The sequence below is a fragment of the Hemitrygon akajei genome, chromosome 10, assembly GCF_048418815.1.
Source record: "Hemitrygon akajei chromosome 10, sHemAka1.3, whole genome shotgun sequence".
In the NCBI taxonomy this organism is placed as follows: domain Eukaryota; kingdom Metazoa; phylum Chordata; class Chondrichthyes; order Myliobatiformes; family Dasyatidae; genus Hemitrygon; species Hemitrygon akajei.
In genome coordinates, this window is record NC_133133.1 from 90,739,143 (window position 1) to 90,752,414 (window position 13,272).

General features: G+C 47.3%; 1 protein-coding gene across 1 annotated transcript in view; it reads right to left on the bottom strand.

Annotated features, from left to right (window-relative positions):
* Positions 1–10,982, bottom strand: part of LOC140734532 (sodium- and chloride-dependent neutral and basic amino acid transporter B(0+)-like) — an 89,050-nt gene extending 78,068 nt beyond the window's left edge. Inside the window, exon 1 of the mRNA XM_073058628.1 lies at positions 10,732–10,982. Within this exon, the coding sequence (XP_072914729.1) occupies positions 10,732–10,803 (72 nt within the window). The 5' untranslated portion in view covers positions 10,804–10,982. The remainder of the gene's footprint in view (positions 1–10,731) is intronic.
* Between the last annotated feature and the right edge of the window lie 2,290 nt (positions 10,983–13,272).

The window sequence follows — 13,272 nt, forward strand, 5'->3', positions numbered from 1 at the left end:
GTTTCTGAGTCAAGCCAGTGCTCGCTGGTGTTTGAACTGATGCTGCACATGCTTCTTACCGAATGATGTAAAGTGGCTGCGTAATTTCCCTCCTCTCTGGTAAAGCTCCGGAATGGTAACTATTCAGTCGGAGAGAGAGGACCCCGAATACTTCTTCATCGGGCCTTTTATCGACGCCCTAAAGAGAGTGTTTAATCACCCCATCGGTGGGCAGCAGGTGGCTAAGAGACTTCTTGGCATAAGACAGAGGACTATTCAATTGAATTCAGACCTTTGGCTCTGGAGAGTGGATGGAACGACGAAGCTCTTGTGTTCATGTTCTACAGAGGGCTCAACAACAATCTTAAAGATGAATTAGCAGCTCGTGATCCTGTACCAGGCTTTAATTTATCCATTTGTCTGGACATCTGTCTGTCAGGATGGCACGAATGTGGTGCCAGGAATTCCTCAGATTCTATCCTACCTGCCTTCACCCTCTCCCAACCTTACCCTTTCCTCCTACAGACCCTCTGCTGACCTACTTGCTGGATGCTGTGGACCCATGCATTTGGCAGGACACAGCTCTCCGTTGCTGAACACAGATGAATATTTAAAGAGAGACATTGTGTGTACTGTGGGGAATTGGAGCATTATCCTGCCATGAGTCCCAAGAGGTCAGGAAACTCCAGGGGCCGTCCAGTGGTTGGATATCTGTGACGCTCCCAGGGGCTTCTCCCATAAGTACTTCTTTGGGGTTACATTTACCCCCTTGTTTGATATGGAATCAAAAGGTGTTTTCTATTCGGATTCTTGTTGACTTGGGTTTAGCGGGTAGCTTCTTAAGATTTAGGGATTGCACAACAAATAGGGGTTCCTGTCTCTAAGCACGATCATCTCTTTACTGCCAGTGCCCTGGACAGTAGGCCTCATGAGCTGGGTAAGGTTTGTTACATTTCTGAACAGTTGGGCTTTTGGACTGGGAATCACTATGAAACATTAAAGTTCCATTCGATTCATTCTATAGAATAACCTCTTATTCACAGGCATCCCTGGTTGTCTCAGCATGTCCCTGTGATTGACTGCTCCGGGGGAGTTATTGCTGGTTGGTCACCTAACTGCCAGAATATTTGTTTTTATCGTTTTCCCAGAATCACAAGTCTGTGTCCCAAGCGCCCAAGATCAACACAAAGATCCCCGACCTTCCTGAATTGGAAAATATTAATGAAATAAAGAGAGACCCTTCAGAATTCTCAGATCTCCTAGCAAATCTTAGCAAGAAAAAGGCTACCTTGCTGCCACCACCCCATCACAATTATGATTGTGCAATTGAGTTATTGCCTGGTTCCTGCCCTTCCCGAGGGAAGCTGTTCTCCCCATCTGGTCCTGAGAGATGGGCTATGGACAACTACATCAAAAAGACTTGACAAGGGGTTTATCAGACCCTCAACATCCCTTGCAGGGGCAGGGTTCATCTTTGTCATAAAAAAGGACAGAAGCCTGAGACCGTGCATTGAGTATCAGGATCATAACAAGATTACCATTAAAAATCATTACCCCTTACTCATAATGAACTCAGCCATAGATTGACTGCAAGGGGCCAACTTTTTTACTAAATTAGATCTCAGGAATGCCTACAATTTAATTCGGATTCATCAGAGTAATGAATGGAAAACGGCATTCAATACCCCAACCTGGCATTATGAATACCTAGTTCTGCCCTTTGGGCTTGTTAATGCCCCAGAACTTTATCAGGTATTCATTAATGATGTCTTGAGGGAGATATTAAACAGGTTTGTCTTTATGTACCTAGACAATAATTTTGATTTTTTTTCAAATTCTTGTCAGGAACATGTATTCCTCATTTGTCAGGTTCTTCAGTGTCTGTTAAATAACCATAAATTTGTCTGGCTGGGGAAGAGTCACTGTCATGTTCCTAAAGTCTCCTTTTTAGGATTTGTTATTTCCCAGAGAAACTTACCAATGGATCTGGATTAGACTTGGACCATTCAGAAATGGCCCACTCCCACTTCTTGCAAGCGGATTCAGAGATTCTTGGGATTTGCTAACTTTTATCGGAGATTTATTAAGAACCTTAACTCCATGGCTGTTCCCCTGATTAACCCTAGCAGGGTTGGAAGGCAGAAGCGGAGTCCGCTTTTAACGACCTTAAGAATCGTTTTGTCACTGTGCCACCTCCAACTCAGATCTATTCTTTTTTGTGGAGGGAGATGCTTTTGACATCAGAGTAGGGACAGACTTGTCCCAATGTCCCACCACCAAGACAAAGTTTGCATCCCTGTGCTTACTTTTAGAAGCAGTTGTCACCGGCTGAGTCCAATTCTGATATGGGTAACCAGGAGCTGTTAACTGTTAATCTGGCTTTAGAAGAATGGAAGGAACTGAGCATCCACTTATTTTCTGGACGGATCGTAAAAATTTAGCTTACATCTAGAATGTCAAAAAGACAACTCATGACAAGCCTGTTGGGTTTTAATTTTGTCATCTGTGTTCCAAGAACCTAAAACCTGATGCCCTATCAAGGCACTTTGATTCCCCCTAATTTGATAGATAGGTTGGAGTTGATACTTTAGGAGAATAAAATGTTGGGTCCTGTCACTTAGGATATTGATTTCCAAGTCAGACAATCACTCAAGGGGAGTAATCTAATTCCCAGTAATGTTCCCTTGCGTCATTGCTTTATACCACCTGAACAGAGGTTGGAGATTCTCAAGTGCTGGCATGCATCTAAGTTAACAGCACCCCCCCCCCCCCAGGATTTCATGCACCCTAGAATTCATAAAAAGCTATTATAGGGATGTCAAGCCATTTGTCCAATCCTATGGTATTTGTGCCCATTCCAAAGATTCCAATTCTCCTTCCCAGGGTCTTTTCCATCCTCTTCCCATTCCCTCCCACCCTGGTCCCATTAATTGTTTTCTTCTCACTATATTGCCCATAACCCGTGAAACTGCAGAACTTTTATGCAGCTGGTGTTTAGGGTACATGGAATTCTTTCCGATGTTGTCTCTGACAGGGATCCACAATTTACTTTCAAGTTTTAATCAGCATTTTGTAAACTTATTGGAGCTACTTCTAACTTTTCTTCCGGTTTTCACCCACAGATGGATGGTCAGATCGAGGGGACCAACCAAGACTTGGAACACAGTCTTTGTTGCTGTGTTTCTGGTATTCAAACCTCTTGGAGAAACCACTTAATTTGGGCAGACACAGCTCATAACACCACCATGCTTAGCTTAACATGTCTCCTTTCAAATGTCACCTCGGGTTTAAAACTCCTCCCTTTCCTGAGCAGGAAGGTGTTACATCTGCTAAACAGTAAGCAGTGATGGCTTAAAGCTAAGAGGACTTTGGAACTTACTTTGGTGAAGCAGCAGTTCCATGCCCACAAGAGGAGACAAATGGGTCCTTCTTCTTGAGTGGTTTAGACGGTTTGGCTCTCTCCCCCTTAAAATAGAATCCAGAAGCTAGCTCCTCACATCATTGGGCCCTTTAGGATTGCTAAAAGGATTAATCCTGTAACCTATAGAATACAGCTTCCCAAGTCTCACTGAATCCTTCTCAGCTTTCCTGTCTCTATTCTGGAGTCCTTTAGCCCCTATTCCTAAAGCACCTGCTCCTCCTAGAATCACAGACGGAACAGCTACTCACACAGTCTGCAGACTTCTTGACTCCCGGCACGTTAAGGGGTAGTTCCAGTATTTCATCGATTGGGAGGGGTATGGCCTGGAGCAGAGAGGTTGGGTTCTGGTCCGGGATATTTTGGATCCTGACCTGCTTGCTGATTTTCATCGGCTTCACCCCAATTACCCTAAGCTGTCAGCAGTAGGTTTTAGGAAGGGGAGTTCTGTCACAACCAGGGGTCATTTAAAAAAAAAAGATTTTTTTTTCAGTTAGTACCTCAACAGTGGGGCTGTCTGATTGGTCCTAAACTCCTACATGCTCCAGGGTGTATTTGCTGGTTAATTTCTGCAATAAATCTTTTTTTGTTTTTTGAACAGCCAAAGTCTCCGTGATTCCTGCACTTGAGTTTGCTCGTCCTAACTCGAAGAATCCTTTCAAACAGTTCCCCTATTTCCCTTCTTAACAAAGGGATAGCATTAGCTACTTGACAGTCCTCCAGGACTTACCCTGTAGCTAGCAAAATAAAGGCTCCAACAATCATATTTCTTCCCTCTCTCAATAACCTGGGTCATATCCAATCAAGATGTGAGGACTTTGTTAAGGATCCAGCCTGAACACTGGGTCAAAGGGGCTCTGCTGATAGCTCTGGACCACGACAGCCCTTAAATTCTACCTTCTTTCACCTGGCCATGTGGGCTTTGAACCAAGCCCTTCCCTAATTGGACTCTCACCAATTACCCACTTATCTCCTCAATAGCACCCACATGTTTCTGTTCTCGCTCATTACCCAGTCCACTTCAACCCTGCCTTGACTCACACTCTCTGCCTGTTTGTCCCAGTCCTGAACTGAGTTATTCCAGCCTGCTATAGTGACTACTGCCAATGGAAATTGTTGAATTCTATGTTTCCGGATTCTGCCTGTTTGGAACCTGATTCTTGCCTGAAGCACCCGTAATCGTCTGCCCTCGCCAGACAGCCTTTCCCGGGTAAGACCTCTGCCTCCCTTTCCGGCTTTGTGCCTGCCTCCTGGTGTTGAGAGACTGTTGCCCCTGTGGCCGCTAATAAAATCCTGGTAAAAGAACATTCATTGGTCTGCACTTGAGTCCTACCGCAACTGGCCCCTCCTGACAGAACGACCAGGCCATATGGACTCAGCAGACCCCAACCAGGTACGTGAGGCCCTTTCCCGACAGGGAGTGTTATTAGGGAGACACGAAGCGCAGTTCGCCTCTGTCACCCAGTCGATGGAAGCCTTCTCCGCCTCTCTGACCAGTATGGCCTCCCAGCTACAGCAGATTCAGCTAGCGCTGAGACCTAACCCTCCTGTTGCGGCAACATCAGCCCCACAGGCTCCAACCTGATGCACCATCAATAACTCTCGGAGACGGGAGGCAAGAGATAGGCTTTTATTAGCTGCAAATGTGACAACAACATCTTGGAGACTGAGGGAGGAGCAGTGCCTCCAGTCGTCTTTATACAGGCAGAGGGGCGTGTCCAGACAGGTATACACATAGTTTACCACACAACCCTACCAGCCCGAGAGCCCCGTTTACCTCCACCCGAAACTTACAATGGCGACCCAGGCACCTGCAGATCCTTCCTGTCCCAATGCTCATTGATTTTTCAGCTGCAGCCCACTACCTTTCCCACTGATCGATCCCGTATCGCTTATGTGATCACGTTGCTGTCGGGAAGAGCAAGAGAGTGGGGGACGGCCGTGTGGGACAGCAAAGCCCCTTTTTGCCACACGTTTGAAGACTTTTGTGAGGAGATGAGAAGAGTCTTTGACCGCTCCCAGCAGGGGCGAGAGGCAGCGGGGGAGATGTTGCGGATTCGTCAGGGTACCCGCTCTGTTTCGGACTACGCCATTGAGTTCTGCACGCTAGCCGCCACTACCCACTGGGATCCGGCAGCCTAATCTGACATGTTCCTCTATGGATTGAGCGAGGAGGTTAAGGATGAACTAGCCGCCCGCGACTTGCCTACCGACTTCCAAGAGCTGGTCGATTTGGCCATTAAAATTGATAGCCGCATAAAACAGCGTCAGTTCCCGAAGAACCACCAGGGGACGTCTGACATTCTTCCAGCCCGCACCCAGGTCTCCTTCTCCGAATCCTCAGTCACCCCCATCCAGCCCAACGGAACCCATGCAGATCGATTGTGCCTGTCTGTCTCCTTTGGAGTGAAGGAGGAGACTCCGGATCAACTCTTGTCTGTATTGTGGTCAGGCTGATCACTATGTATCCAGTTGTCCTGTAAAAGACAAACGCTCGTTCGTAAAGAGGGGACTATGGACGAGCAATGTTTCCTTTTCCCGATCCCCCATCACTCGGACCCTGCTACCCGCTTTTATACTGGCTGAAGGGAGGAGACATACTGTCTCAGTCTTCATTGACTCCAGGGCTGAGGGAAGCTTTATCAGTTCCAGTTTGGTGGCCAAACTCGGGATGCCACTCTCCCGTCTAAAGCAACCCCTGGAGGCCAGCAGCCTAACCGGGGTGAAAATGGCCTTGATTACCCACTCTACAGCTCCGGTGAGTCTCCTCATTTCTGGCAATCACCAGGAGAGTATTATTTTTCATGTAATCGATTTCCCCAAAGCTGAAGTTGTGTTGGATCACCCATGGCTAGCTCTGCACGGTCCACACATCGATTGGTCGAATAACAGGGTGTTAAGCTGGAGTCCCTTCTGCCTAAATCATTGTCTAGGTGTTGCTCATTCTACTCCTAGTCCGGCTCCTCTGCCTGCAGAAGAGTTTCCCGACCTGTCCTCCGTACCTCCAGAGTATCGAGAACTAAAGCTGGTATTCAGCAAGACTCGGGCCACCACCTTACCCCCACATCGGCCCTATGATTGCTCTATAGATCTCTTTCTGGGAACCTCACCACCTGTATTCCCTGTCTCCACCTGAAAGGGCGGCGATGGACAAGTATATCCAGGAGTCCCTGGCTGCAGGAATTATCCGTCCCTCTTCCTCCCCAGCAGGCGCAGCATTCTTCTTTGTAGCCAAGAAGGACGGGTCCCTGCACCCTTGCGTGGACTATAAAGGTCTCAATGAGGTCACCGTTAAAAACCGCTATCCTCTTCCGCTTATGTCATCCGCATTTGAACTGCTCCAGGGTGCATCTATCTTTTCCAAGCTCGACCACCGTAATGCTTACCATTTGGTCCGCATAAGGGAGGGGGATGAGTGGAAGACCGCGTTCAATACGCCCTCTGGGCACTATGAATATTTGGTGATCCCTTTCGGACTTTCCAATGGCCCTGCTGTGTTCCAGTCTCTGGTAAATGACGTCCTCCGAGACATGCTGAACCAATTTGTATTTGTGTACCTGGATGACATTCTGATATTTTCTAGGTCCCTCTCTGAACACATCCAGCACGTCCGCCGGGTACTCCAACGACTCCTGGAGAACCAGTTATTTGTGAAGGCAGAGAAGTGTGAATTTCACCAGAGTTCAACTTCGTTCCTGGGATATGTGATCAGCGCTGGAAGAATCCAGATAGACCCTCAGAAGATCAAGGCGGTAGAGGAGTGGCCACAACCCGCCTCTCGACGGGGGGTCCAACGCTTTCTTGGGTTTGCCAACTTCTATCGTTGATTCATTTGAAACTTCAGCATCCTGGCCGGCCCGCTGACTGCCCTGACCTCCTCCAAGTCGAAGTTCGCCTGGAATCCAGCGGCTGAGAAAGCCTTTTCGGATCTGAAGACTCGTTTCACCAGGGCCCCTATCCTCCGTCAGGCCGATCCAACCAGGCAGTTTATAGTAGGGACTGATACCTCTGACGTAGGAGTTGGGGCTATCCTGTCACAGCGTTCAGCAGAGGACAACAAAGTACCCCCGTGCGCCTTTTTCTCCCACAAATTTTCGCCCGCAGAACGCAACTATGACATCGGCGATCGAGAGTTGTTGGCGGTTAAACTTGCTCTTGAGGAATGGCGGTACTGGCTTGAGGGAACGACTACCCCTTTTCTAGTCTGGATGGATCACAAGAACCTGGAATATATCCGTTCCGCCAAACGCCTCAATTCCCGCCAGGCTCGGTCGTCCCTGTTTTTTGCCCATTTCAGGTTCAGCCTGACCTACCACCCTGGCTCTAAGAACGGCAAGCCTGACGCGCTTTCCAGGCAGTTTCCCACAACCGACGAGGCACCCGAGGTTACGACCGTTCTCCCCAAGCAATGCCTGGTCGCCGCAGCACAGCGGGAGATTGAATCTGTGGTCCGGTCGGCCCAACTGGGTGAGTCGGTTCCTGATGCGTGTCCCGCTAATCTATTGTATGTCCCCCAGTCTGTCCGCTCCCAGGTTCTCCAGTGGGGACGCACCTCCAGACTGGCATGTCACCCTGGCATCAGACGCACGACGGCTTTCATCAGACAAAGATTTTGGTGGCCATCCCTGAGGAAGGATGTCGAGAGCTTCATTTCTGCCTGCCCAGTCTGTGCACAGAACAAGACCTCCAGCCAAACACCCACTGGTCTCCTGCAACCCCTACCTGTTCCTAGAAGACCTTGGTCACACATTGCACTGGACTTTGTCACCGGTCTCCCCCCGTCTGACGGTAACACCACCATTCTTGCCATAGTGGATCGTTTTTCCAAATCGGTCCACTTAGTGCCCCTTCCCAGGCTGCCCTCAGCCAAGGAGACTGCCGACCTGGTGAGTCAGCATGTTTTCCGTATTCATGGTCTTCCCGTTGAAGTGGAGTCTGACAGAGGTTCACAATTTACCTCCCACTTCTGGAGAGCTTTTTGCAAACTGCTCGGGATCCAGGTTAACCTCTCATCTGGGTTTCATCCACAGAGTAATGGCCAGACCAAGCGGGCTAATCAGCAGATGGAGGTGATGCTCCGTTGTGTGACGTCTCGGGAGTCTTCCTCTTGGAGTCGGCAACTTCCCTAGGTCGAGTACGCCATCAATTCCTTGCCTTCTGCTTCATCAGGTCTGTCACCGTTCCAGTGCTGTCTTGGCCCTTATTCGCACCTCAGGAGGAGGAAGTGGGCGTTCCCTCAGCCGAAGCGTTTGTCCAGCGGTGTTCACGGACCTGGAAGCGAGCCCAAGAGGTGCTGCTTCAGTCTACAGCCAGAATGAAGCAGCAAGCAGACCGTCACCACATCGAGGCCCCCCGTTACCGCCAGGGTCAGAAAGTGTGGTTATCCTCGCGGGATATCCCCTTAAAGGTGGACTCCCGCAAGCTGGCGCCACGATACATTGGACCTTTCCCCATCACCAAGGTGATCAGCCCTTCGGCGGTGCGTCTGGATCTACCCCCTACCCTTCGCAGGATTCACCCTACCTTCCATGTGTCAAGGATTAAGCCCTTTATCTGCCACCCCCTCTGTCCCGCCCCTAATCCCCCTCCCCCTCCCCGTCTCATCGTTGGCTCGGAGGCCTTCACTGTGCGCCGATTACTGGACATTCGACGCAGGGGCCGTGGACTGCAATACCTCGTGGATTGGGAGGGCTATGGCCCCGAGGAAAGGTGCTGGGTTCCTGCTCGGGATATCCTGGATCCCCCTCTCATCAGGGACTTTAATAGAAGCCATCCCGTACAGGCAAGAAGGGCGTCTGGAGACGCCCGTGGGGAGGGGGGTACTGTTAAGGATCCGGCCTGAACACTGGGTCAAAGGGGCTCTGCTGATGGCTCTGGACCATGACAGCCTTTAAATTCTACCTTCTTTCACTTGGCCATGTGGGCTTTGAACCAGCCCCTTCCCGAATTGGACTCTTGCCAATTACCCACTTATCTCCTCAATAGCACCCACCTGTTTCCAATTATTCTCCCTTGCTCCTGCCTAATACCCTCATAATATGCCCTGTTTCACTTTAGCATTTCCCTGGAAAGTCCCTGCCTTATTAATAGCTATCTGATAATTATGAATTTGTCTGTAAGGAGCTTGTGCATTCTCCCTGTGACCATGTGAGTTTCCTCCAGGTGCTCTGGTTTCCTCCCACAATACCGGTTGGTAGGTTAATTGGTCATCATTAATTGTCCCATGATTAGGCTAGGGTTAAATCAGGGGTTGCTGCGCAGTGCAGTTTGTAGGACCACAAGGGATTATTCTGCATTTTACCCCAATATAATAATTATTTGTAGAAAGAGTATGAGGAGATTTACTGGAATGTTACCTGGGTTTCAGCACCTAAATTACAGAGAAAGGTTGAACAAGTTAGGGCTTTAATCTTTGAAGCGTAGAAGGTTGATGGGGGACTTGATAGAGGTACTTAAAATTATGAGGGGGATAGATAGATTTAATGTGGATAGGCTTTTTCCATTGAGAGTAGGGGAGATTCAAACAAGAGGACATGAGTTGAGAGTTAAGGGGCAAAAGTTTAGGGGTAACATGAGGGGGAACTTCTTTACTCAGAGTGGTAGCTGTGTGGAACGAGCTTCCCGTAGAAGTGGTAGAGGCAGGTTTGATTTTGTCATTTAAAAAATAAATAAATAAATTGGATAGGTAGATGGACAGGAAAGGAATGGTGGGTTATGGGCTGAGTGCAGGTTGGTGGGACTAGGTGAGAGTAAGCATTCGGCACGGACTAGAAGGGCTGAGATGGCCTGTTTCCGTGCTGTAATTGTTATGTGGTTATAATATGTAGGTAAAATTGGTTATAATGTAGTTTGATTGGATGCTAGAGAATCACTTAATGACATTGACAAGCAAATTAAAGGCTGTATTGTAAAAGACTTGGAGGAGAAAAACTGTTAACCCATAATCTCCTTGCATTCGTTATTACCATTGTCTCTTAAGAGCAAAGGGCTTCTAGTTTCACTGCAAGGAGGCCATTGGAAATTAGCAAGAAGTTGCTTATGTTGACACTTGTGCAAGGATACTTTATTCAACAATGGATCATACAGCCTTTAATATGTTTAGTTACAGAAACAAAATAAACTTATGGCTATTAAAATCATCTTTAGTTTTTGAAAATCTTGTAGAAAAGCAGTTTAGCCATTGTAAGCAGAAAATTCTCTAGCCCCTAACCCTGTTTATGTCACTGACAATATTGTTTTTATAACCCAGTTTTCTATAATGTGAGGTTTCTTATGAAAGTAACTATTGGATTTTAGCAAAACTACTGATAATGTGTTTTGTAAAAAATACTCACGTTGTCCTCTGAAGGTTGTGCTTGATGGCGATTCTGTGACAAATCAAATAAAGACAATTCCTGTTGCTCCATTTTTGGATATTAGTCAATAGTAACTTCTGTTTATTTTGTGATTCTGTGTCCAGTTTAAGGGGATACTTTTGTTACAAGCCCTTTGAAGTCCACTGCTCTTGGGATCTGATGAACTATTCCAGAAAAGTGCGAAGGACAATTAACTCTTCCACAGGAAGGGTCCACTAAATTATGTGTAACTTAAAATAAGTTCAGCTCTGTTTACACTGATTATAGTTAACTCCAAAGTCCCAAGGTATTGCGGCAATAAAATATTCAGAATTGCCATCAGCAGCTCCCTGTTTCAGGATATTTACATTAGCCCCAGAACTGAGGGCCAAAGTACGGTTACTCTACACCTACTGGTTTAATGGCAAAAGAACAGATGGACACAGGCACACCAATGGGATCAGGAAACATAGCATTTATTTAAACACTGAGCACTCTTTCTCTAACAGAAACAACTTATCGCACTGGCTCAGAAGTAACTCCACTGTTCAGTTGGGTTTTAAAGGTTCCTTCAGCTCCATTTAAACAGACTTTCACTGGAGCTATTTGATTCAGTTACACTGACACTTCCTGCCCAAGTTACACTGAAATGTCCTGCACTAATAGTGTCCATTCCATTTATGTCAACACTGCCTGAACCAGCCACAATGAGATTGTTAGCTCCAGTTATATTCTGACTCTTCAGTTCCACAGCCTAGTTGAACTGGGACTGTCTGCATGAATCACACTGAAAATGTATGTTCCAGTTCCAATGGCACTGTCTACATCAGTTTAACTGTGGACATCTTGCCTGCCTCTAATATACTGGGTGTTAGTTGTCATGATGTGGTAGTTATGGTGATAGAATGAGTATGTATCGGGGAATAGAATCATGCTAGGTATGCTCTCATGAGGTCCCCACAATGTGCTTGAAGTGCCAGAACTATCAAGTGTTACGTATCCCGTAACTGGATCACTTACCAGCAAAGATAGAGAGGTCCGTTGAAGTCTGATGGCACTATTTTGTAGAAATTTTTATTTATAAAGGGGCACAAAAATAAGGTTAATACAAACATTCAGATAACATACGTCGTCAATACTCAATCTAAAGCGCAGGTATAGTAATAATCAATAAGAAATAAGCTCTATCGTTGTCTAGGGGTAATATATATTGTCCGATGTATATCTAAAAGTCTCTCGTGGTCACTGCAGTTCCACCAGTTGCCGTCTTTTGGGTGTCGCGGTGGTGCACTTTGTTGGAGAGAGAGAGAGATAGGTATAGAATGGAACAGTTACCCGGCGGGTTTTTCCAACCTTTATGAGTTCGATCCGTCGGAGTCTCGTTGGGGGAGTGGCCGTTCACTTGTGGCCTCTCCTGTAGCTAAAGCCGTTCTTTTGTGGTGAGGTCGCCAATCCCAGGCAAGGAAAAGACGCACACGAACCCCCCCACCGGCTGTCGCTATTAAACGCTGTCACAGGATTTCTAGCGTGTCTTCTGGTGCGTCTGGGAGGCCGTCTTTACAACCCCTCTTTTATCTGAACTCACGGGGTCTCAGATGTCAATCAGGTTGGGATGATGCAATCTCTCTCCATCTCTCCACCCACGTTGCCCTGAGGGTATACACGTAGTACAGTTCCCAATTCACAAAGGTGTCTCCACGAGACAATGACCACAGTCGCCAGCTTTTGCCTCGCCGTGAAACGAGGGACACCGCACGTATCTCTCTCTTCTCTTGGGTCATTGACCCCCCCTTCACTAGGGCTCTTGCGATTCTCACAAAGGCGGGGGCTGGGATCATAACACCTCCCCACTTAAAAACTTTTTTACCAGCAGTTAAAACGGAGTGGTACAGAGTCTTACAGGGTTTTAGGATCTAACATAGTACAAAAGATTTTCTTTTAACTACAGAGCTGTACCGTCATACATTTTTCAGCGTCTAAACAGTTAACGATTACAGTGGCACTTCCTTTAATATGGTAACATCTTGTCCCTGACTAAAGGCTGGGTAGCATCAGATTTCAACAGGCAGGGTTCCAAGGGGGTTGTCTTTGTTATTCACATGCTTTGTCAAAATCTCATACAGCCGGTTTTTCTATTTAAAAATGGCACCCCCATTAGCCGTCACCTCTTTTCCGGTGAGTTCCTACGTGGGGGACCTGGGTAATTTGGCGAGGTACTCTCCCGTCTTTCCATTCCATAAGGGTTATTCTCTCAACCCCGTGTCCCAAACTTAAATCATCATGTGAATGTGAACATCAGACTTCCAATATAACTCGGAGTCCTGCCATGTGCAGAAGTTCGCTGATGACACGGCCATAGTGGGGTGTGTCAGGAATGGACAGGAGGAGGAGTATAGGAAACTGATACAGGACTTTGTGATATGGTGCAACTCAAACTACCTGCGTCTCAATATCACCAAGACCAAGGAGATGGTGGTGGACTTTAGGAGATCTAGGCCTCATATGGAGCCAGTGATCATTAATGGAGAATGTGTGGAGCAG